General features: G+C 46.8%; 2 protein-coding genes across 2 annotated transcripts; one reads left to right on the top strand and one right to left on the bottom strand.

Annotated features, from left to right (window-relative positions):
- Window positions 1–16,083: 16,083 nt before the first annotated feature.
- On the top strand, window positions 16,084–18,911 carry LOC135826567 (uncharacterized). Its single transcript, XM_065339172.1, has 3 exons — window positions 16,084–16,445; window positions 16,573–16,739; window positions 17,532–18,911. Exons 1-3 carry the CDS (start codon window positions 16,266–16,268, stop codon window positions 18,454–18,456), a joined length of 1,272 nt encoding a protein of 423 aa, XP_065195244.1. The 5' UTR covers window positions 16,084–16,265; the 3' UTR covers window positions 18,457–18,911.
- A 125-nt stretch (window positions 18,912–19,036) lies between these two features.
- LOC135826565 (uncharacterized) lies at window positions 19,037–23,535 on the bottom strand. The gene is made up of 3 exons (XM_065339171.1): window positions 23,204–23,535; window positions 21,807–21,950; window positions 19,037–21,593 (listed from the first exon to the last, which is right to left on the bottom strand). The coding sequence occupies exons 1-3, from the start codon at window positions 23,323–23,325 to the stop codon at window positions 19,238–19,240; spliced, it is 2,622 nt and encodes an 873-aa protein (XP_065195243.1). The 5' UTR covers window positions 23,326–23,535; the 3' UTR covers window positions 19,037–19,237.
- Window positions 23,536–24,153: the final 618 nt, after the last annotated feature.

The raw sequence follows: 24,153 nt of genomic DNA, 5'->3' as shown, positions 1-24,153 counted from the left end.
GCCTTCGCAACTGTGGACAATTAAATGTACATGACATGTATAAAGAAATGCAGCAAGGACGTGCCTACGGTGAGGTTTATATGGTTCAGCCAGTTTCACTGCTTTCCGAGCAGAATCTGCTAATTAACGAGCATTATCCACCAAGGGCCAGCTGTGAGTAGTGAACGTACAACTATATTTTTTGTGGGTCAGAAGCCAAACATACATGTACTATCTACTCTGACCAGCAGCTAGATAAAACGTGATCACGTTGAAAGGCGTGGCACACGGTCATTTTGTTGCCAGTGAAAACAGTCCATCTTAGAAAAGAAATAATTATAGCTGTGGCAGTCACAGCTGAGATTAACGAAAGTTTAAAAGTCCAACAGTGGTGCTGTGGTTTCAGTTGTTGTTGTTGTTGTTGTTGTTGTTGTTGTTGTTGTTGTTGTTGTTGTTGTTGTTGTTGTTGTTGTTGTTGTCATCGTCGTTGCCACCACCGCCGTAATTGTTTTCGTCATCATATCGTTGGTGTTATTTAAGGCAACATCACAGAATGGCAAATATGCCTTTTTACATATACATGTATATGACTATAAGAAGACAGATAATTATCATGAAAAAGGAAGGAAAATAGTGATATTTGGCAAGCAGAGGATGCTATGATCATAAATGTACGCGCATCACAGCAGTGTGTTATGCTCCAATGCCGCAGCAAGGCTCGTCAGTTCTGATGTTTGTCCCTACGCAAGTATCACAACATGAGGTAGGTAGGATAAGCTGGAGCTCCCAAGTAAGGAGCAATACCCAATACCACAATATCGTGAGTAAATGTCACACTGGGTCCACTCTTGGCCCAGTCACATTATAAACCATGAACTGCGGATCGATGCTCACAATTTCCTTGCATAGAGCAGGCTCCAAGCTGTTCTCGTTAAACTGTTTGGCCATCTCCTTCCGCTGAGCCGCTGTCTGCTCTTGGCTGGCAACCGCATCGTAATGGAAGCCACTCCGGTCAAACGTCAACGCCGTGAATTCTTGGTGGAAGTACTTAAGAAGCGTGCGGACTGCCATTGCAGCTCTTTTCCCCTTGATCTGCATCTCACGCACCTCAGTGTATGGCTTGAAGAGATGGTCCGTCCTGGGGATTTCCAGGGCAGCATAATAACCACTGGAAATGGCTTTCTCACGTGGCATGGACTCGCCCCAGGAAATGCAGACGCCTCCCGGGAGGTTGTTGGCATCCATAAGGTCCCTGGCTTGGAACCAAGGGAACGCCAGAACACGCTCAGTGCCGTTAAAGAGTCCATTTCCAGCCATGAAGTCAGCGCCGCGTGACTGGTACGTAGCCAGGAGTTTGTCAGTGTAAGAATGAGACATGGCGAACAGAGGGTCGGCAGGCAGGGTTAATCCGCGAAATGATCCGCCCACGCCCCTGTGTACGAACGTATCACAGCTGAATAGGCCGTCTAACAACAGCAGGCTTTGGGAGCTGGGAAGCGACAGGATAACCTCAACCAATGGCCATGGGCAAGCCGAATGACTATTATTGAACTGCCTTTGTAGACACGATGGGTTGAGAGGGAACTTTGCTCCACGGTTTCGCAGCGTTGGTATAGAATATTTGCCTTGCGCCAGCATGCCATCCTTCACACATTGATGGGATCCTTGCCCGTCACCGCCCAGTACATGTCTATCCTCCATGGGTGGCTGCTCAGCCCACAGGCTTGTGTAATGCTTAGGAACGTCCCAGAACGGCAGCGTAATTCGACAGTCAATTCGCCGAAGCAGGTTTTCCAATGCTAGAAGTAGTGCTCTGTGATACGAAAGGAGGAGTGGATTCAGTTTGGTGTAGTCCTTCACATCCTTGCATACAAACAGCGCATGGGACCAGAGAATGGAGGTAAACGCTGGTTTGTACCGTGGATCAGTAGATGCTACCACATATGCATTGACGAAGCGCTCCCTTTCCGCTTCACTCAGGTGCTCGTAGCTCTTGCGATGGCGACAGCACTTCCAACGCCCGTCGATGCACTGACAGTCGAGAGCACATTGTGCATCGATCCGTTTGGCACTCTCTGAACACTCGCTATTGTGGAGATCTCTGTACTCACGTCGATGGACGCCATTTTCAGGACTTCCTGCTGATGATGCTGAATCCACATCGCGGTAGCCCAGTGTCAAATCTTTCAGAATACGAGAGTATTCTTCAGCCTTGTTCGCATCTCTGTTGTCTGCTGCCAGAGTTTGTGATCCATGAGTGAAGATCAATGTAAGGAGAAAGCCGAGAAACACTGGTTGCAGCGCTAAACGGTATCCACGTTGGCTGCCATGACCGCTCCGCCACCCATCAGGGCACTGCTGCTGCATTTTTCAATGTTTGCACCACCAGATAGGGTATCACGGTCGATAGACACTGGGACACCACACACAGCTGACTCTTTAGAAAAACACCTTACACCATGTCCAAAAAGCTGTTCACTGCGTTCCTGAACAGCCCTAACAAAAATCACGAAAGCTTCTTCTCCTGCAACACCGCGCCAAGCCTACTACTAAAGTAAAGGAGCGTAGCAGACGCGGAGCAGAGAGACGTCTGCATCACTAGTACTGCAGTTGTTACTGTACCGGTGTGCACCAGTGTGGCGACTACTTACGTAGATTAGTATGCCTATGACGACTGTAGTACTTACACGCACTTCGGACATGAAAGCCCCTATAATAATTTAGTACAAATATGAAAAATAATAATGTCAGTCCAGTGACAGTACGCAGCACAAGCGATGGACCATGAATTTGTTTGAGAGTCTCTGGATGCTACTATTCCTCAGCCTAGTTTTCAGCCATTCCGTGCATCTTCTTCGCACGATTTCTTTTGCAAAAAAATGAAAGTGTTCATGAGTTTTCTTGTCGGCCGCGCGTAGATGGGCCAGGCTGACCTGCGCAGATGGGCTGCGCAGTGCGTTCGCTGATATCCCTACTGGCAGCAGCCATCGCCGCATATGGGCAGAAATGGAACTAGAGAAAATGCTGGCACTAGGCTGTAGACTTTGTGACGGTAGTCCGGGTAGAACAAGACAATGAACATGCTTGTGTATTTACCACCATCAGGTCATGAGTCAACCATTACAGGTGTAGTGCAAGTGGTGTCTTCAACTAACTAAGTAAGTCTTCATTCTATTTCTAGCCGTCACTCGTCACTGCACATAATGTCATTCATTGTAAATAACACTCCAGGGGCCAGCTGACACGCGCCAGCCCGTCCCGAGACGAGAGCTAGGATGATAGCGCGCTCCGTCTTGCTTGGTTTTGAACTTTTGGGGCTTTTCCAGGCAGTTCAAACGCGCGCGGTATCGCAGACGCACAGTCTGTGAATCTTGCCAGTGATGTAACTGTTGTAGTGTTGGTGTACTGTACTACATGCTGATGATAATAACTGTATTGTTGTAGGTACACACATGCCGGAAAAACACGATTGATCGCGAGTCCGAGCAGGAGTGCATTAGTACTACAGTGCGGCGTATAACAAAGGCAAAGGCAAAGGCGTGATGTAGCACGTCACGACCATGATGTGTGGTGTACATTCCAGCCAGGTTCAGCTAGGGCTTTCCCATACGAAACTAGTAATAATTCCTGGTCCAACAGTGCCCCGCCAAGCTTGCTTCGCAGGTCGCTGCTCATCGATCGGCAATCGGAGCTCCGTGGGAATCTTTGCACTGATCTCTTGCACTCGTGTGTGTCCGGAAAAGCTTCTACGTACTGTACATACTTGCTCTGCGGATTGCACCTAGCTAGCTAGTGACTTGTGGCCGTGGACGTCGTTCTACAGTACAGTACAGACCGACGAAAAGCACGATCGATATGCCTGGAACGACTGGTACCTGGCGGATATGCCGGCTAGCTGACCTCTACTGTCTGTAGTGACTAGTGTAGAACTGCAGGCTTGCAGCTGTACTGTCTGTGGTCGACAAAAGTACTAGTAGGAGCCATTTTCTCCAACCCCATGTATTATTATAAAGTTATAAACTACATACTACTACTAGTAGTTGAAAAACAACTCCCAAGGGAAATATGTCGCTACTCTCAGTCTCAGTTTCATGCTGACCAATGCATCAACGTCACTCGTCAGTGGTCACATCTACGTGGAGTACTAGTACGGAAAGACTAGTGCAGTGAGGGAGTCTACCAGGTCTACATACTGCTGACCCGCGTGCTACTCACCGCACAGCACTTGTACTTGCTGCTCTGGTACGATACCCGTTTGACTACTGTAGGTAGAGATTAATTTTGGGATTGGTACTAGTCTAGAGCTAGCAAAGCCAAGCCAAGACAAGGCTGCAGGACAAGGGTCCAGGACATGACTGCAGGACATCACTGAACCACTAGGTCGCGGTGAGAGAACACACTGTCTAGTTGGCGCTTTCTCTGAACAAGGCGGAACACTGAGAGAATGCTAACGCTCAGTGTCCAGAAAGAAGGGTGCAGTAGCGGTCATGGCAGCCAACGTGGATACCGTTTAGCCCTGCAACCAGTGTTTCTAGGGCTGCTTCTTATATTGATCTTCAATCATGGATCACAAACCCTGGCAGCAGACAACAGAGATGAGAACAAGGCTGAAGAATACTCTCGCATCCTGAAAGATTTAACACTGGGCTACCGCGATGTGGATTCAGCATCATCATCAGAAAGTCCTGAAAATGGTGTCCATCGACGTCAGTACAGAGATCTCCACAATAGCGAGTGTTCAGAGAACGCCACAAGGATCGATGCACAATGTGCTCGCGTCTGTCAGTGCATCGACGGACATTGGAAGTGCTGTCGTCATCGCAAGAGTTACGAGGACCTGAGCGAAGAGGAGAAGAAGCGCTTGGCCAATGCATACGTGGTGGCGTCTAGTGACCCGCGTTACAAGGCCGACTTTGCTGCAGTCCTATGGGCGCATTCAGTGTTTGCTTGTCAGGTTGTACGCAGAGGCAATGATGTGTACCCCATCACAGTGACCTTCCATCGCATGCTGGTGTTCGCTCTGGAGAATGTACTGCGACGTGTCGACTGCAGGATCTCCATGCCGTTCTGGGACATTCCCAAACTCTACCCAAGACAGTGGGTGGACCAGCTACCCCTTCTGGACAAGAAGATATTCGGCAGCAATGGAGTCCCACCTGAGTACTGCGTAAAGGATGGGATGCTTGCAGAAGGTAAATATGTCGTTCCAATTCTCACATACCATGGCAAAGAGTTTCCCCTCGAATCGAGCTGCATGCGAAGGAAGATAGATGAGAGCAAGGGACCATGCCCTTGGCCTGTGATTCAAGCTATCCTAGCCGCACCTAGCAAAGATTCCATACTGCTCATGGCCGGCTTGCTGGGAGGCTTTGACGTTCTCTTCCACTATGGCATTGGTGGGTCGTTTCGCGACGTTTCCCTGCCCGTTGACCCGATATTCGCCATGGCGCACTCGTACATCGATAAAGTCATAGCCAATTATCAGGCTCGCGGCCCAGAGTTCATGACTGGCAATGGTTATTACAATAATACTGAGGCGCTGACCGCCTTCCCCTGGTTCACCGCCCGTGACTTTATAGATGCTGGACGTCTTCCTGGTGGAGTTTGCTTGTCCTGGGGCGCATCCATGCCACGAGATGAAGCCCTCTCCACCGGCTACTATGCAGCGTTGGAGATGCCTAGAAAGGAGCACCTCTACTTGCGATACTCAGAGATACGTGACAGGCGGCTATTCGGCGGAGCTCGCTCTGACAATGCCTTCAACACCATGCTGGAGTATTTCCGTACACACTTTCCCTCCTTCAAGTTTGACGCCAGTGGTTTCCATGTCAGTGACTGGCAGACATACCTGCATAAGTATGCTTTCCGACCGCCAAACAAGAACAACCATGCCCTGGACTTCTGTAAGAGATTTCTGAAACTTGACCCGTCCTTTCTTTCCTATAATGTCACTAGCCCTGGAATGCACCCAGTGTAGGTCCTTTTGCAAATGACTGCTTTCATGCACACACCATCCCCAAAAATATCGTACATGTGTTCATTGTGAACCACATCAGGTGCTTTTTTGCTTTTATTTCCTCCCGATGATAAACTATAACGTTTATTTGCTTTTCCATTTGGCATTGAAGTATAGATCAGTCCACCTCTCCGCTCCTGCTTAGTATTTCATGCACCCTATTCGGTCTCTTGTATAGCGTTTTTGCTGCTAAACAGACATTTTCCATGCATTTTGCAGTTGTCAATTAGATTTACTCTTCTTCACTCAGTTCTGTACTACGAGTCGTATGTATCTGCCGCCATCATTTTCTCAGTCTCCGTTCCAGCAGTGGAGATTGGATCAAAGCATAGTTACAGTATCATATACATGTACACAATGCACTTAGAAAACATGTGTGATGCGAAGGAATAGAGTGCAAAGGAAATAAGGGGAAAGGTAGCAGGATAGATGCATGCAGATCAGTTCGAGATTGCGGGGAGCGTGATGTGGTCCTGGAAGCGGGAAGGTCTGGAGCTAGCTCCGGACGGAAATGTCATTATGTCACCAGGCCACGATGTCACCTGTGAAAAATGCACTACATCAAATGCACTACATCAAATGCACTACATCAAATGCACTACATCAAATGCACTACAGCGTACAGGATGGAGAACTATCTTTACTTTAATTTAATATTTTTAATTGCCTTTCGACGGAATCCCGAAGGCAATTGACCTAGTAATACAGTCATGTAGTTGTGCTTTCTTTTCAGACAATACATTGGTAAAGCACGCGACGTGCATGTACTCTGATCCTGTACCGGTTGGCATGGACCGCGTGCTTGACCCAGGCGCAAGAAGCGGGTATCACGACCCTGTGAAGTGCCAGCAGATAAAATTAATGGTCACAATGTACATGTACGTCTCAGAAGGCACTTCCAGTTACCGTTCGATATCCAGCTGAGGCCCTCGGCGTATACCGTTGCTACCAGTGGCAGTCTCAGTGCCTGGGCCTTAGGGGACTGGGATTTCGTATTATGTTTTTGCTAGATACTTGAAAGGGATCACCTCAAGCTCTGCAATCCATCCGCGGCAGTCTCCTTCAGCAAGGGAATTCCAGCAGGATCGTTAGCACTAGCAGCACAGGTTGCACCATTACTACTACAATGCTGAAGAGCAGGGGCCCCAGGACCGAACCCTGGGGAACACCGCAGGCACGTGTAACAACAACCCTACAGTCATGTACTTGTAATTCAGTTGTCCCTCTCTAATCCGGCACCTTTTGCTACGGCGTTTTCTGCTGGATTAATTTAACGAGGGTGCTGGATTAAGAAATCCTGCCCTCTGACCCGGCCCTACCCAAATGTATCATATGTACGTCAAAACGCAGGGTTTTTCCGTGTCGACCCAAGTATTTGGTGCACGGCTTTATATTCTCAATTGTTCTCCGAGAATATACACAGTGATAAAGTGATAAAGTAAAACAGAGAACATGTTCACATTCACTCTTGCACACACACACACACACCTGAAAATTGGCAGGACACTACTCCTTGCTAAAATAAGAAAGTATGGTTGACAGACCGTTGTCTCCTGGACAACATTGACCAGACTGGCCTAGCGTGGATAGCACCTGTGCGGTACGCGATTTACGACTGCCGGATTATGAAATCAAACTACGTGCAGTTTGAGCGATTCGTTTCAAAAAGTCACTGCCGGAGGCGTAATTCAAGTGCCGGATTAAGGCTGCGTTTACACGACAACGCTGGGGGGCGAAAACGCAACGAAATCCTTTCGGATCCATGGTTCATTTACACGGTACGCGGAGCAAAACGTAAAAGTTGTACACCAAAACGGAAGAAAACCAAAACGCTGGCCAAGGTGGAAGAATTTGAAAACGGAAATGTTCTGCCGGATAAATTTGGGTGTGTAAACAGTCGAAACGGTGTGCTGGCCTCGTTTTCCGTCACGTTTGTTTCGTTTTCGGCCGTTTACACGGATCCGACAATCCAAAAAATTGTTTTTACAATTTTCGTCATGTGACGTGTGTTGTCGTGTGCCTGTTTTCAACCATTACTTGAGTGTGATTGGTGCTTCCACGGCAACACTTGGCACATGACGAACTTTGGCGGATCCTTTGCTCTCGTGTAGACGCTTGAAAACGGTACAAACGGAGACCACCTCGGATCGGCTTTGATCGTGTAAACGTACGAAAACGAAAAAAGAAATGCGGGACTGAAAACGGAAAACTGGCCGTGCGTTGTCGTGTAAACGCAGCCTCAGATGTAGGAATTGAACGAAAAAAATTGGTTTCGTCAGAAAGTGCGCCGGTTGGCAAGGGTTCCGGATAAACAAGTGCCGGATTAGAGAGGGACGACTGTAATATAATAATAATAATTAAATGTAGAAGAGAAAAGGACATATGGATACGAGTTAAGAGTAACTCTCCATCACTGTAACTAGATACTATATACAGTCAGAAAGTGCAACAACTAGGCACAAAACTGACAGAGTACTGAGACATTCGACGTCCTGACACCTAGCTTCAACACATCTCCATCTAGTCTCCATCTAGTTACAGTGGTGGAGAGTTACTCTTAACTCGTTTCCATATGTCCTTTTCCTTTCTACATTTATTATTGGCTCAATACCCGAGTTTCAAATAATAATAATAATAATAATAATAATATTCGCGGGATCCGCGGTAGCATCACTTGAATGTTCAGAAACACACAAGCTATAGCCTTCGCTTCCGCAGGCCACCACTAGCACTACACTTAGTGGCGAATGCAGACATCACAAGTGAGTTAGGGGAGAGGAGGTGAGACTCTCAACCGGCGTGTAAACGGCCCATAACCCTGTAAACTGCATCCTTCCTCACACCGAGCTGTGAATAGTCACTGAATACCCAGTTGACCGTGGTTGTCGGCGCTGATTCGCAGGCAGGCCTGCAAACCGATCGGCCATATGCGTTGGTCTGTACTAGGATATTCTGCCACAGAGTCAGTACTGAATCTGCTAACGTGACAGTCATGTACATGTATAATGTACATGTACATGTACATGTACATGTACATTATGTACATGTCGAGCTAGGAGGGCGCTTGCTGTGCTTCTGCAAGAGACCGCGCTTGAAAATAATATTATTAATTTTTGTAATCAGCGGTTAGAGCATTGCTCATATCACGACAAGCAAGATCCCGAGTTTGAGTCCTGGTGGCTCGGCGATTTTTTTCTCTTTTCTGGCAGTTCACTTCCCCTACTGTTCCTTTGAATTGGAAGTTCTCCCAATCCTTTCATAAATTATTAATATTATTATTATTACTTGCAAGTTGCATGTACGCGTTGGAGTCAACCATGCTAGCATGATCCACAACTTCGCCTATGCTGAACATGATAAACAGGACTATGACAGGGGAAAAAAACTGAGTTAGAATAATTATCATATACAATGTAGCTCATGGGTATTGAAGATATGTCATTATTTTATGAATATGTCTATAATTATGTCATTGAATATTGCAGCTTGAGTGATAATAATGGTGCTATTTCCTGAGGTTGACTGTTTCAGGGTCTGTCGGAATGTCACGATGCACAGATCTTCATGCATACACTGAAGATCTCGCCATGCGGGTTGGCCATGGGCAATGGCTCGCAGCCTCTGCAGAGCGTCTAGGTTCCGGAGCAATCCAGCATTGCCTTGGCGCAGATCTCCCACCAATGCCTGCGGCAGGGTCGTCCGCGGTCTACCCCTCCAGCATTGCTGTCGCTGATTGGCGAAGTACGAGAACATAGCCATAACAGCTGGGGATTCAACCGCCATCCGCAGGATGTGGCTAAACAGCCTCCAGCGTGATCTCTTGACCATGACACTCAAGGGTTCAGCTTCGCATCTGGCATAGAGAGCATCAAAAGGTATTATTTTGGCCATTTCACACCGATGAGTGACCTTAACTGACGGCAGTGGAAGGAATCCAGGCGAGACAGAACGGTCACACTGACCCCCCACGTACCCGAGTTGTACGTCAGTACTGGGATAATAAAGGTGTTGTATAGCCGCAGACGCAACTTCTCGCTGATGTGCTGATGCCTCTTCCAGAGGCTCCATAGGGACTGAAATGCTTCGTCGCCAGCTGTCTCCGTAGCATAATATCCTCTTCGTAGCCCAGCAGCGAACCCAGCCTGCGCGTTGTCCTCCACTCTTCATCGATCCTGTCCGCACTTCTGAAGACGTCCGTATAATCAGTTTTGTCCTGGTTCATGACCAGGGACCACTGTGGTAGCACCGTGCTGGCAGTCACCTCCACGTCCGCCAGCCAGGACTTTGAGGTGCTGACAAAGTCTGCATCATCCGCATATAATACGAGTTCGAGCGACAAACCGTTGTCGCTGAGAGGTCTTGCTGGCACCTCTTGCCTTAGATGTCGGAGCGCAGCCTCCAGGTAAATCGTGAAGAGAACGGGGGAAAAGCAATCTCCCTGTGGCGTCCCCTTCGTCGCAGCGTGACGTAGGTACTTCGACGGCCTTAGTACCATGTACATGTACATGACATGTACTGTATCTCTGGACTGGGTATGAGTACCATTGTAGTGGGTAGCCGAGTGCGGAGTGGAGGCACGACAATCAACACGAACATACATGTACGTGTAGTCGAATACAATCATGTACCACATGTACATTGTACTACTGAGTACCTATTACTAGTATTAGTGTTAGATTGACAGCATGAAACAAGTACGTGGAGGACACTAGTATCGTGACTACCAGGACGACATAATTATAAAGGAACGGTATCAAAGAATACACGACGGACGTAAGGAGTAGTCTCCTACCCTCCTAGCATAATGACGGTCATAACTGGGTTCAACACTCCCTTGTGCCTGGCTAGGATTTATCGGGTGTAGCGGCCGTCGTGAGTTCCCTTCGGGAACGGACACGATAATTTACTTTTTTTTGTTACATTGTACCTGTCGACGCTGGATGGTGCTGGGGTAGGCATCGGCCATTGAGAACTGAATTTCGTGCGTTTTACGTGGAATTTTTGGAGTTTTCCAATGTATTGTACTTGAATAAAAATTTTACGTTTCATAGCATCTCTATTTTTCACGTCTACATGACTTTATCTTGCCCGTAAAAGAGGCCGTTATCCCGCAAAAAAATTACATGTACATGCATCAGGCGTGTTGGTCTAGCCCCTGATATGATCCCATTGTGGTGAAGATTTCTGATGAAAGTCACAAGAAAACGACGACGTCGATGAAGTTTTAACGGGGGGGGGGGGGGATGCTGTTGGTCGGATTGTGACTTTGTGTAGTTGCTTGTGTTTTTTTTCTGAATACTGTAGCGTTTTCTATTGATTTCCTTTTTACTTCTATCTATTTTTTATTTTTTGTTGTTCTCGACATGCCAAAGTCTCAGCGTGAATCATTAATGCACACTTTACATCTTTCAAAGCATTTGTCTAGGGATTGAGTTGAATCTTTTACACAACCTTGTTACATTTGCCTTGAGTTTCTTTGGAATAAACCTTTGTCAACATTTTCATTTTTATTTCATCATCGAGTTTCATCCCTTGTACATGTACATGTATCTTTGGTTTTCTTCCTTCTTTCCATGTCGTGTTGTTTGAATAAACCCGTTTTGAGTATTTAACGGTCCTACATAACCATGAACCTTCCAAGGCTGTTGGTTTGCGCACTGGGTCGCTGAATGTCTCAGTAGCCTATCAGTTTTGTGCCCTAAGTATCGCACTTTCTGATTGTTTTAATATCATCTTGTTATAGTGGTGGATAGCTGCTGCATAACTCGTTCTCATGTGTTTCTTCTCTTTTTTACAAGTATAACGAGGACGAGGACGATGGGATGGACGGCGGCATAGGCTGTCGAAGTGCCTACGTCACGCTGCCTTAATACTCGTAGTACTAGTAGTAGTAAGGCCAAGAGGTGACAAACAAAAGTCGCGTCTTGACGTCGAAACAAGGACAAGGAAACGAACCCATCGAGTTGGTTGGTCTAGGAACTAAAATTGTAAAAGAAATCAGCGATCGCTGAGATAGAAATAACCGAGGCACCCATCATCGCTTCTTGGCAGGCGACTACATATACATGTAAAGCCGAACAACAGTACAGGCACAGCAGTGGCCAAGCAAAATAATTATCAGCTACGGCTTCTCCTTTTCTCACAGCAGTGGCCAAGAAAAATATCAGCTACGGCTTCTCCTTTTCTACAAAGCAAAAACTACACTTGAACTCGGCGACAAGTAGCAGTTTATTAAATTTTGAAATAAAATTAAATAATAAGTCTCGCTCCGCTCGCGCGCTCCTCAGTCAAAATGATGCTGTAGCTGTGTTCACTCAGTACAGTAGTCACTGCAGGTTACTTTGCTGCTACTGGAAACACGACGAGTGCAGGTGACGCAACAGTTGAACTACAGTGTAATTACTTTTGTTTGTCACCACTTGGTCAAGTAATTTGAAGTATACTAAACTGTCACCTACTAGTTACATAATACGCGTTGTCAAGAAGCTGTGACGTAAAACTTCGAAGGCCTTTTGCCTGGAGGTGGAGGATGAAAGTAATGATGAGGAGGCGTTTGCTGAAGGGGGCAGCCTACCCATAAATTTTATATGGCATTCAATTGACCGTAACTTTGGTGTTTCTCAGTGGATTTGAGTGAAATTTTGACCACACACTCCTGCCACTATGCTGGCCCTCAGGACATGATTTACAAGTTCTTGCGCCTCACTGACAGGCTTTCCAGGCCGGAAAAACTCAAATTTCCGGCATAGTGCCACGGTGTGCGAGCCACCCAGGAGCCAAACAAATGCATTTACATTTTTTTCACATTTTCGTGCCCATTCTGTCCGTGCGCGGGACCCAAACCTAAAACAAGTCCAGAAGCAGCCATGGGTGGTGGGGTAGGGCCCCTCAACGTGGCCCTGGAATCTGTCACAACGGAACGAGTGGGCGTTCTCTCGCGGACTCCCACAGACCCAAGTCAATTTTTGAATTTTTTTAGGTTTAGGGTGTGCTACGAGGTCGTACCTTTGATACAACATCCAGTGCTGGGACACCCACAGCAAGCCATTTCCACAGCGCTGCACACCAAATCCAGGATGCCCTCAGAAACCGGCAAAGACTGCCACTCACGTTTCACTACTGCCTAGTACTGAATCCTACCTGACTTCTTGACACGACTCAAACTTGCCAAAGTCACTAAATCAACGTCAACTACAATAATCAAGCCACATATCTGCAACGTCACGAGGGTGCTGGCAAAAGTCCTGCTGCACGGCGGCGGGCTTCGCCCGCCGCCGTGCAGCCCAATACGTGGTTTTTTAACGTGATTTTTTGGACTTTTTTGGACTTGGGGCAAAATTCTGCACACTTTCGCGTGTTTCCATAATACGACAAGTTGCGCACGGTCTGCTCACATTCAAATACAGTGCTGCCAACAAATGACAGCATGCAACAAAAAAATCTTTCCTTGCAAGGGCACATTTTCGGCCATAACTCTTGAACGGCTGGTCAGATAGGGACACAATTTTCAGAGAATTTGCAGCTATTCATGCTCTTTCAACTGACGTAGCACTCAATATGAATTTACAAATTCGATTTTTCAGCGAATTTTTGGGTAGTCTGCCACCTTAAAAGCATTTTGGTGTCCAGTCCAGAATAATGTCCGTGTTTGATGATTCCTGGTTTTGTGTTATTCGTTGCGCACGTTTCGTCAAGCAGGTACATGATTGTATTGGAAGCTGTGTATATTCGAACTCGTGAGTCGTGACCCTGTGCTTTGTAACAGATCACGTTCATCCACACCTCCACCGGCACAGTATCCCATTCATCTGCCACTGCCTTTCTCACATACGTGTACAATCATGTACACTACATGTACATGTATGTTCACACACTGGGAAGGGGTAAACTTCATATTCACACACTGGGAAGGGGTAAACTTCATATTCACACACTGGGAAGGGGTAAACTTCATATTCACACACTGGGAAGGGGTAAACTTCGTTTTTTGTACTTATTAATTGTTTTGTACTTATTAATATTATTATTTATTCATATTTTAATAGGGCTCTTGCTGGCTGCTGTATTTCTCCCAGAAACCATATTACCTACATGTACATGTACATGTATTATAAATGTGTGTTAGTTATTACATTTTATGTGACGGCGTTCCACTTATGAAAGTCATAAGAAAACGTTGAACTTTTTTTGCTGTTGTTATGAATATGAGTGGACAGTTGATCTTATAATTATATTGCCAAAAAGTATAAGGTTTAGATCTACATGTACGTGCAGAGAAGAACAATTGAAAAATAGGTTTCATACACACATGTACAGTGTAAAAAAAGAGAGTAAATTATCGTGTCCGTTCCTGAAGGGAACTCACGACGGCAGCTAACACCCAGTAAACCCTAGCGGCAGATGCAGCGCCTAATGGTGGGGGTGAGTGGATAAGTCTCACAACCACAGGCACAAGTGCCGAGAACGACCCCATTAGCTGCATCCATGTACCCTTTGTGCCTGGCCACAAGTTCCCACTTGACTGCGGGTAGCAGCACGGCTGGAAAAACCGCTCCCATGCCCAGGTAGGACTTGAACCAGGTACCTCTCGTATCTCAGTAATGTTCTTTAACCAACCCACGATTATAAATATTCTCGTATCCGTCCCGAATGGGACTCTAAAGCTACAAAGTTTATGAGGACTGAGTATCAAAAAGACATCCAGGAGCGAACAAAGAATACACGAATGACGGTACAACAACAACAACAACAACAACAACAACAACAACAACAACAACAACAACAACAACAACAACAACAACAACAACAACAACAACAACAACAACAACAACAACAACAACAACAACAACAACAACAACAACAACAACAACAACAACAACAACAACAACAACAACAACAACAACAACAACAACAACAACAACAACAACAACAACAACGACAACAAGAAGACCAAGACAACTCCCTAGAATAAAGAGGGTCAGAACAGAGGCTAACACCCATACGGTTCAGATGGTCGCAAGACTGGGGCTCTACCAACCACGGATGGTTGTACTACTACTTGTACTAGCATTAGTAAGGTCACTGTTTACGAACACGGTAGTCCTCCATCTGTCAACCAACAACACATGTACAATAATTATAATATTATACGTGACTAAAATGGATAGTTTTTTCGACTGACAATGTACTACAGTACAGCAGTGTACACGTGTACATGTGTGAATTGGTTGAACTTCAAAGTATGCATCAATTTGTTCGTGTGAGAAAATGGAAATACATGTACAAGTGCACGGTTGAAGTACATGTCTACCTCGAAGTACAATTAGAGGAAGAAGATCAATATCGTACATGTACTTCTCTTGTGGAATTCGTGAAACGCTCAGCATTGTTTTCCTCCTAGGCTTCGCCGTAAAAAGGCAAGGCCTGCTGGGGAGTTCCCCCAGGGAAACAGTAACTTGAATCGGCTGGATTGGGGCAGTATTTTATTCAACCGGCTCTGCCAAAAGTGAGATCAGGATTGGAAATCTTCTGCTCCTACGGCCGGTACTAGTAAATCTTGGATATTGCTCCTTGCTAACTTACTTGGTGGGATCATGGCTCCAGTCCTGCACACGGTCATTCTAATACAAGTACAAATTACGCACGTTCTACATGAAAGCCCCATTGCACAAGAGCTCTATTCGAACCATTCGGAACGAATATTGAACACTGTACTGAGCCGCAGGACACTCATTTGAAAGCCCCATTGGCATTGTTATTAACTAAATAATCCTAGGCGAGCGGGACCGTGTACAATCATGTACATGTACATGTATATCACGCGGGTTCCTATACTGTAATAGTTTTTGCTGAGGATTTTGCACGGAAAACCCGAACTGCAAGCTTGATGCAGCATCGTCGGGTATCGTCGGGTATACCAGTAGCGTAACTGCTAGCGGGAAAATTCACAGAAACATTCGCAGCATCCCGGAGCAAGCGCGTACAAGTAAAGTAGTTGCGTCCACAGGCTGAATGCTATCCAGCACCTGCATGCACTCGTGCTTTTGTTAGCCCACACAGCTTGCACCATAATGATTATACAGCGCAATAGGGCTTGAAAGTCCTACGTCACGGGATCACGTGCAACATGAACTGGATCCACTACCCACTCGAGCTCTTGTGACCAGCTTTGAAAATAGTGGAGGAGACATATATTTCTTTCGATTTCGACCAGAAGCCTAGGCTGCTGTCTTCCCCCTGGCCCCCAGTTCTGCGTTTTGTTTGTTTTAGAATGTCTTTAGTACCGTTATCTAGCATCGCCACTTTTTTCAGTGGAGAACCAAGGCTGATCCAGCGTGGAGAAAATGCACACTCTTCGAACCGCGTGGAATCATTTCTGTTTCACCATGAGCTTGGGCACATTACTGCCAAGATCCACGCAAGCATGAAGGACAAGAGATATGATGTGGAGGTGAGCAACCTAGCACTAAGCAACTGTTGTGCCGTTCCTAGCTGCTTACAGTCTCTTCTATCGACCTGGACACCCTCACATCGTCTTTGAATATTTCTACTATTTTTATATTCAAATTTTTGTGTAGATCGAACTTGGTTCTGAAGGTGGCGTTGTACGCGCTTCGTGCACTTGTCCCAAAGGCCAAGGACGGTGCCACCACATGGCTGCAGCCCTTGTCTACGCGAACAAGAATGTGAGCAGCACGGACAGGGAATGTTCTTGGACTGTACGGAAGGGAACTAGTGAAACAAAGTAAGGATTTTTAAGCAAATTATTGTTGATTATTAGTTTTGTGAAAGTAGAAAACTGGTGCCTCCGATGTGACTGCAACACGTACATGTATTGGTTTCATGAAATTCTTTGCCTCGATGTTTAGCTTACTGGCAATCCAGCATGTGCGACAACCAGTTGGCAGGTGTTACTGTTACTGATGTGGAGGATGCTTATCAATATTAGCAAGAGTAGATAAACAAGAGTGTGCAACTCCGGATCTCTCCTGCACAATCTGCAGATACCGCGGCCCGCGGGCAGAATTTTTTGTTGACGTCACCTTTTTTTACAGAGCATGCGGATTTTGCCGCAGGGCAGTGTAAGAGCAGGTGCTGGGCACCGACCTTGTAATGTAAAGCCTGGCCAAGTGCACGAGGCAAAACTTCCCAAAAGGCTCGCAGCGTGTCCGTCATAGAAAATATTACGTCAACAAAAAATTGCGTCGTGGGCCAACCCATCCTCGAGTTGCACACTCTTGTTTATATACTTATTGATATTAGTATATGCACGTCCGCGTTTACGTCAACAGTAAGTCCACGTATTCGCATATGCCAGAAGACAGGCAGACTCTTGATATTAGCAAGAGTATAACCCCCAAGAGCGTGCAACTCATGATACCCTTTCTATGGGGTACGCCGACGGCGAAAACTCACGTCACGTGATGCAGTGTCGCAGTTGTATGTTTCCAGCCCGTTTTTAGCGAGCAACGGAGTAATAAAAAGCACTCTGTGTGTGTGTGTGTGTGTGTGTGCACGCATTTTATCTGCTTTGTAGGACTGTGGATGACATTTTCCCGAAGTCGAAGCCGTTTTGTGCCATTTCACGCCCTGTGGATAATGAGGACAGGGCATGGTTTCACCATCAGCTTGGGACACTTGACAGGTGGAAGGGTTTTCGTTGGCTGCTAGATCCCGAGGTGAAAGAAGCGGACAATTTGCCGACGGAGACGGTTGAAGGTATTACCCTGAGTCAAGGATTCCTGGAAGCAGAACACAAAGTCACCTATGTGTGTACCAGGCTATCCGTATCTGCTGCCCAAATTGTAGCCGTGGAAAAAGCAACACGTGGCCAAAACTCGAATGCTACTTGGTCGCTTCTACGCAAGGGCAGAATAACGGCATCCAACTTCGGTCCTGTGCTGAAGACTATCTCATCTGGCCGCCAGCCATCTAAATCTTTATTTACTCGCCTTCTTGGTCAGTATGATTTGTCTGGGCAAAAGGCCATCCAGTGGGGTCTCATGCACGAAAGTACGGCTGTTGCATGCTATGAGGAGTGTGAATATGTGTCTGTGAGATCCAGCGGCTTATGGCTTGCACCATGTGGCCTCATTGGTGGTTCCCCAGATGGCGTAGTTAGTGAAACAAAGCTCATCGAGGTCAAGTGTCCGTACTCGGCAAGATCGACATCTCTTGCAGCTATGGCGAAGGAAAAGACCTTCTTCTTGTCAGTGTCTTCTTCCTCTCCTGCTAACTTTTCCCTTGATTTGTCAACTGAATCTGGATGGAATTATTTCCATCAAATCCAAGGTAACTTATGTCTGACAGGTCGTGAAGTATGCGACCTTGTCGTGTGGACTCCGTTGGAGACGGTGATCATCCCAATTCGGGCTGACCCGACCTGGTCAGGAAATTTGGCTCGGATCGAGGAATTCTACAAAACCTTTTTCTTGCCTGTCTTTCTGGATGGTGGTGTGTAGTCAATCCTAGGATTGCAATGGCCTGTGTAACTCTTCCCTTCTATATCCAGCCATGTCTTTCTTTCCACCAAAACAGCGTACAGTAGAGTACAGTGAGAACATCTGTATGTTTGTTCTAAATTGAAGTTCTGCCACTGTGTGTGTAGGTGTGGCTGGGTGCATGTGTGTGTGTGTGTTTGTGTGTGATGCGTTGTGTATGGGTGTATAATTCTGTATGTGTGGGTGCATGTGCGTGTTCGTTTATGCATGAATATTGTAGGTGCATGATAAACAGCACCCCTCTTGCTTTAGTCACCTGTGCCATGGCTGCAATCATAACTCTACACCTTCCTCTTCCTTCAACACCACCTGAACATTCCACACAATTGCACCTACAAGCTGACAATTATATTATTACCGTAGCTATGCAAAAGACGTTACTTCAGTAACGTCTGACGCTAGCCAAGGTCATCACAGCTTTAACTTTGTGTTTGTTTGTTTGTGCCATCGGCATGCCTTGCGCTATCCCGTACCTGTGCCGTACCGTACCATCAAAGACAGCTCGTACCTGTGCCGTACCGTACCATCAAAGACAGCTGGCCACAATATTCAAATAGGGCTTTCAAATGCAAGATCATAACGTGAAGCAACTTGGAAGAATGAGTATGTATGCGATGTGTATCGGGGGAATGCATGCGATCGCCATAACACATGGCTGAAATGTTTATAGTTTCCAGAACTACATTTCTCGTCACAATCAGTGGGTCAAGATAATTTTGGCAAAACGCACCAAAAGGATAAACTACTGTTTTCGTGCCAATATACAGAGATGGCTATCTTTTATGTGCCCAACAAGCGTGGAAAGAAAATTCGCTGCAACTTTCATGTCAGCTGGGAGAATAGCGATTAGGGCACCACGCTCGCCATGGGCATGGCTGTCGAAGACTTGAGCATAACCAGATGGGAAAAATACCAGAAGAATGGTGTAGGGATTTTGAATTAAAGAGGCAGGAAGAACAGATTGGGAAAGAATAGCCTGATCCTTACACTTCTTTAACAACTTTGATAAACCTTCCTCATTTCGTGCACCAAAATCGGAACGAGGTGCCACCCGAAGTGGCTTGCCTGGTATGACATCAAGCGCATCATAAATGGCAAGGAGATTGTTCCCCAACTTGGCATCATCATACAGTCGATTGCCCTCTCTCATGCTGTTTACAAATCTCTTCGTGACTTCGGCAGATGACAATGGCTGTATGGGGTAGGGCACAGTCAGGTACTTCCAGGCCTGTAGACATGCAATGATGGTGCAGGCATTGCTCCATTGCCGCCCATCCATTCGAGACTGGCACATGTCATGTGGCAAATAATGCAATGTATCCAGGGAGACCCGTGAAACTGCGGCTGCAGCAGATGCTGAGGGTGCTGCTGCTGCGGCTGACGGTGCTGCGGCAGATGCTGAGGGTGCTGCTGCTGCGGCTGACGGTGCTGCGGCAGATGCTGCGGGTGCTGCTGCTGCGGCTGACGGTGCTGCAGCAGATGCTGACCGTGCTGCTGCTGCGGCTGACGGTGCTGCTGTTGCGCCTGATGCTGACGGTACTGCTGCTGCGGCAGATGCTGACGGTGCTGCTGCTGTGGCTAACGGGTCTGCAGCTGACAGGACTGCGAATAACTGATTCACCATGTCGGGTGTGATGGCTGATGCTGACGGTGCTGCTGCTGCGGCAGATGCTGACGGTACTGCTGCTGCGGCAGATGCTGACGGTGCTGCGGCTGATGCTGACTGTACTGTGGCTGATGCTGACTGTACTTTGGCTGACGGTGCTGCGGCTGATGCTGACGGTGCTGGTGCTTTGGCTAACGGGTCTGCAGCTGACAGGACTGCGAATAACTGATTCACCATGTCGGGTGTGATGGGCAGTTTCTGTGATGGCGTAGCAGCAGGGGTTTGCAGTGGTGTGAGAGTAGAGATGTCGGTGTGCTCAGAAGTTTCTGATGCAGGATCAGCGCTGAGGTCACCAGCTTCAATCTCCTTCAGGAGAGGATTACAAAGATTAGTTAGCATTGCACAGACTTGGAAGATTTCGCTGGAGAAAGAACGGTATTGGTAGGGTATGTAGTCGAGAATGGCGAAGATCTTTATGCGTTGTATGGCTCGCTCCACATGGATCCGAGCTCTTGCGATGCGGGCAGTTACATTTGCTTGAGCAGCGGTAAACTGAGGAGTAGTGAGAAAAGGAGGAAGATTTAGAGAAACACCAGCCGGCATCAAGTCATGGATCAGGAATCCTTTATCGGCGAGTACCATGTCACCGGCTGTCAACTTTGACAGCACTCCACAGTGGCGAACGACTTCTTTGTCGCTGGTTGAACCTGGGTACAGAGGACTGACATAATTGACAACACCGTTCGGTGCGACACCCACAAGACCTTTGAATGTATTTTTATGTTTGTAGTGGGAATAGGTCCACGTCTGAGTGTCCATACGGCTTGGAATTGCAATTTCGACTTCAGTACAATCAAGTATTAAACGACAACTGGAGAACGTAGAGAAGCAGACGGGTAGAGAAGTCTTGTTTTTCGTGACGGACGGAAGTTGCGACGGGAGCATGCCTTGATAGAGTACAGTATGAAGGACAGAAAGCCATGTATGGAAGATATTAGATATAGTGGTGTGCGAAGTGCCGAAACGTAAGCCGAGGTCAGTCAGACTGAAGTTGCACCGCAACTTCATGAGGGTGATGAGGAGCTGGTCCTCCATTGGTACCAGCTCCACTCGCCAGCCCTGGTGATACTCTATCGGGAACCTCGTGCAAAGACGAAACAGGATACGAAAGTCGTCAGCAGACGGCAGGCCGGTGTAGTGCCGAACAAGTTCAGCTTTCCGGGAAATAAATTCGAAACAGAACTGGATTTCCACCTTCGCTTTTCGCTTTTCTAAGGCACTAACTTCAGCCTTCAGCTTATCATACTTCACTTCGAGAATTGACGTGTCGATGCGTTGGAAAAGTTCAAGCAGGCGTTGCATAGTAGTAGCTTCACGTTCAGCAGCTTCGCGTTCAGCAGCTTCACGTTCAGCTTCAAATGGGTCAGCTTCAGTTGGTTCGCTACCATCCTTGTCCGTATCATCAACAGCTAATGCCTTTACAGTCCGTTTCCTGCACAAAATAATGGAGAGACAGTGAGAAACAAAACAAAAATGAAAGATTGCCTGTCGATGGTTCACAGTGTTATGAAATACTGATCTGGTCCTCTACTAGAATTCACATAGCACACTTCATTTAGGGGGATGGCAAAACAAATTTAGAAATCGCTTCAGGAGAACATCAAGTTCAATATACAAATCTCTTACATTGACCTAGACTACATACCTTCTATGCATTGGTTCAGGGTCCTGAAAACCGAACGCCTTATCCTTATTTCGTGGAAATATAGTGGGGTCCTTCTTTTTATCTCCGTCTTTGAAATGACAGCTACATAGTCGAGAACTGGCATCTGGCTCCTTGTCTTGTCGCCTGCAAAGTACAGAGCAAACAATATCCAGGAGAGTTTAGCTAGCTGCTCAATAACTTGAAACAATAGTAAATAGTCACAATAGATTGCATCATAAAAAGCCACCTACATGATTGTATAAGGATTTGCACAGTCTTGCTCATGTACTAATTTGGTTTAGCTTAGCCTAGACGGCTATCATTGATTAAAAACAAAATCGTTCTGCCAAAAATATAAGTTAGCACGGCAGGGCATGATTTATCCCATATCGCATGGCAGTTTGCGACGCAGATGCGCCTACTTCGCATGGCAGTTTGCGACGCAGATGCGCCTACTTGCGACTCAAGGTCAGGGTTGTGTAACGAAAATGTGCGATGCATGCCATGCATTGCGGTCGAAAGGTCGTGTGAAGTGTGTACCTGTACCCCACATGTTCTGAGCACTCGGTACGGTACTGACTCTGACAGTAGCACAAATACGTTGTCGACTGCGCAGATTGTGGAGTCCACAGACTAAATGTTATCAAGAGTATATAACCCCCCAAGAGTGTGCAACTCTGCACATGGAGTCTCCGACGGCGAAAACTCATATCACGTGTCTCTGATACGTTCGTACTACGTACAAACGAAGGATTGCGTGCGTGCAATCCGAATATCTGCCATGATTTGGCTGGGGATTTGCATACCCGCAGTGAGTTTCTGTCAGAGATTTTTTTTATTACTCCGCTGCTCGCTAAAAACGGGCTGGAAACGTACAACTGCGACACTGCACGTGATGTGAGTTTTCGCCGTCGACGTACCCCATAGAAAGGGTATCAGGAGTTGCACACTCTTGGGGAGTTATATACTCTTGAGGTTACATTGTACACTGCACTGATCTTTCATTTATGCCATGCACTGTAACACACGTGAGTTGCTATGCATCTGATTCTGGGTTTGAGTAAATCATGCCCTGCAGGATATGAAAGAGAAAAATCTGAGGAAGAATTTATCACGCCGTAGATATTTACGCACATCCGTCACCAACCAAATGTTTGAAGACCTATGGGACCAACTACATGTAGGCTTCCCTGCAACTATGGGAAAATAAAAAAAATAATTGAAAAAATTACTTCCACTCGATCGAACAAAATACAAACTGTGAAAAAGCGTTACGCCATCCATCCGCCAGCAAAGCAAAACGCATTAGCAGACTTGGTAAGCATTTACTCACAGCGTGAATAGCACATCACGATAAAACTATCCAGGTACTGTACAGGCTGCCTACATATCCTTACCGACACATCTTCCTCCATATCTCTCTGCGCTCTGGATCCCTCGCCGGGAATCGGAAGAAGCTGCACTTGCGATCCTCTGTCCTGTGGTTGCATTCTGCTGCAAAACACTGCACCATGGTCATACGAAGCCGCCCTGCCGGGTCAAGAGTATACTAGGTATCGAAAATTGCTCCCACAGTTCTTCAAGTGGCCTCTTCTCAAAATGTCGCTTCTTTCTGCTTCGAAAAGTATGGGAAACAGCATCAAATCAGCTTGACGCGAGTGGATCCAAAAAGCGAAGTGGATCCAGTTTTGTTGCCAAGCGACGATTGACGTCATCACTTTCAAGCCCTATGGGATGTGTACAGGATCAACGTCATACCCGGGCCGGTCGCCGGCGGTCGGGCCAGGATAGAGTGTACTACTAGCAATCTACAATGTCATTGTAGAACTACAAATCAATGTACGGGAAGGAGATAGAGGGAAAACTCTACGTAGGCTAGACTGAGGCTCTCTTCGGAGTGAGTTCTGCAGTGGACAGCGAACAGAGATCAGTGAAATTCTGTAGTTTGAGAACTTATCAGCGTAACGGCTCTCGAAGTCCGGATGTTTTCAGAAGGAAGGCCATAATAATGGTTGCAGGTTTCAGTAATGCTTTCCAGAAGACTCCGCTATATACTACCCCAGGACGTGGTCTAAGGATGGGCTATTCACATGCCGCGAGAAGTAGGCCAAAGGGTCAGCCGAATGCATTGAGGTTACTGAGCCTTGCCGCAGTGGTCTTGGTGGCTTTAGTGCCCATTGGCGCAACCCATGCACTACCTGTCAAGTTCCCTGATAGCGTGAAGGACTTGTTGTTAGGAGGAGAGAATGGGCTCAACAACAACGGCCATCGTCACACACGTTCCTCGTCCAGCTGCAACGAGACGTCCACGCCGTTCACGGCTCAGTGTGGAGAGGAGTGCGAGTGC

The sequence above is a fragment of the Sycon ciliatum genome, chromosome 10 (assembly GCF_964019385.1).
Source record: "Sycon ciliatum chromosome 10, ocSycCili1.1, whole genome shotgun sequence".
In the NCBI taxonomy this organism is placed as follows: domain Eukaryota; kingdom Metazoa; phylum Porifera; class Calcarea; order Leucosolenida; family Sycettidae; genus Sycon; species Sycon ciliatum.
The sequence above is the reverse complement of the archived record's forward strand: the minus strand, read 5'-3'. Positions and strand labels throughout refer to the sequence as shown.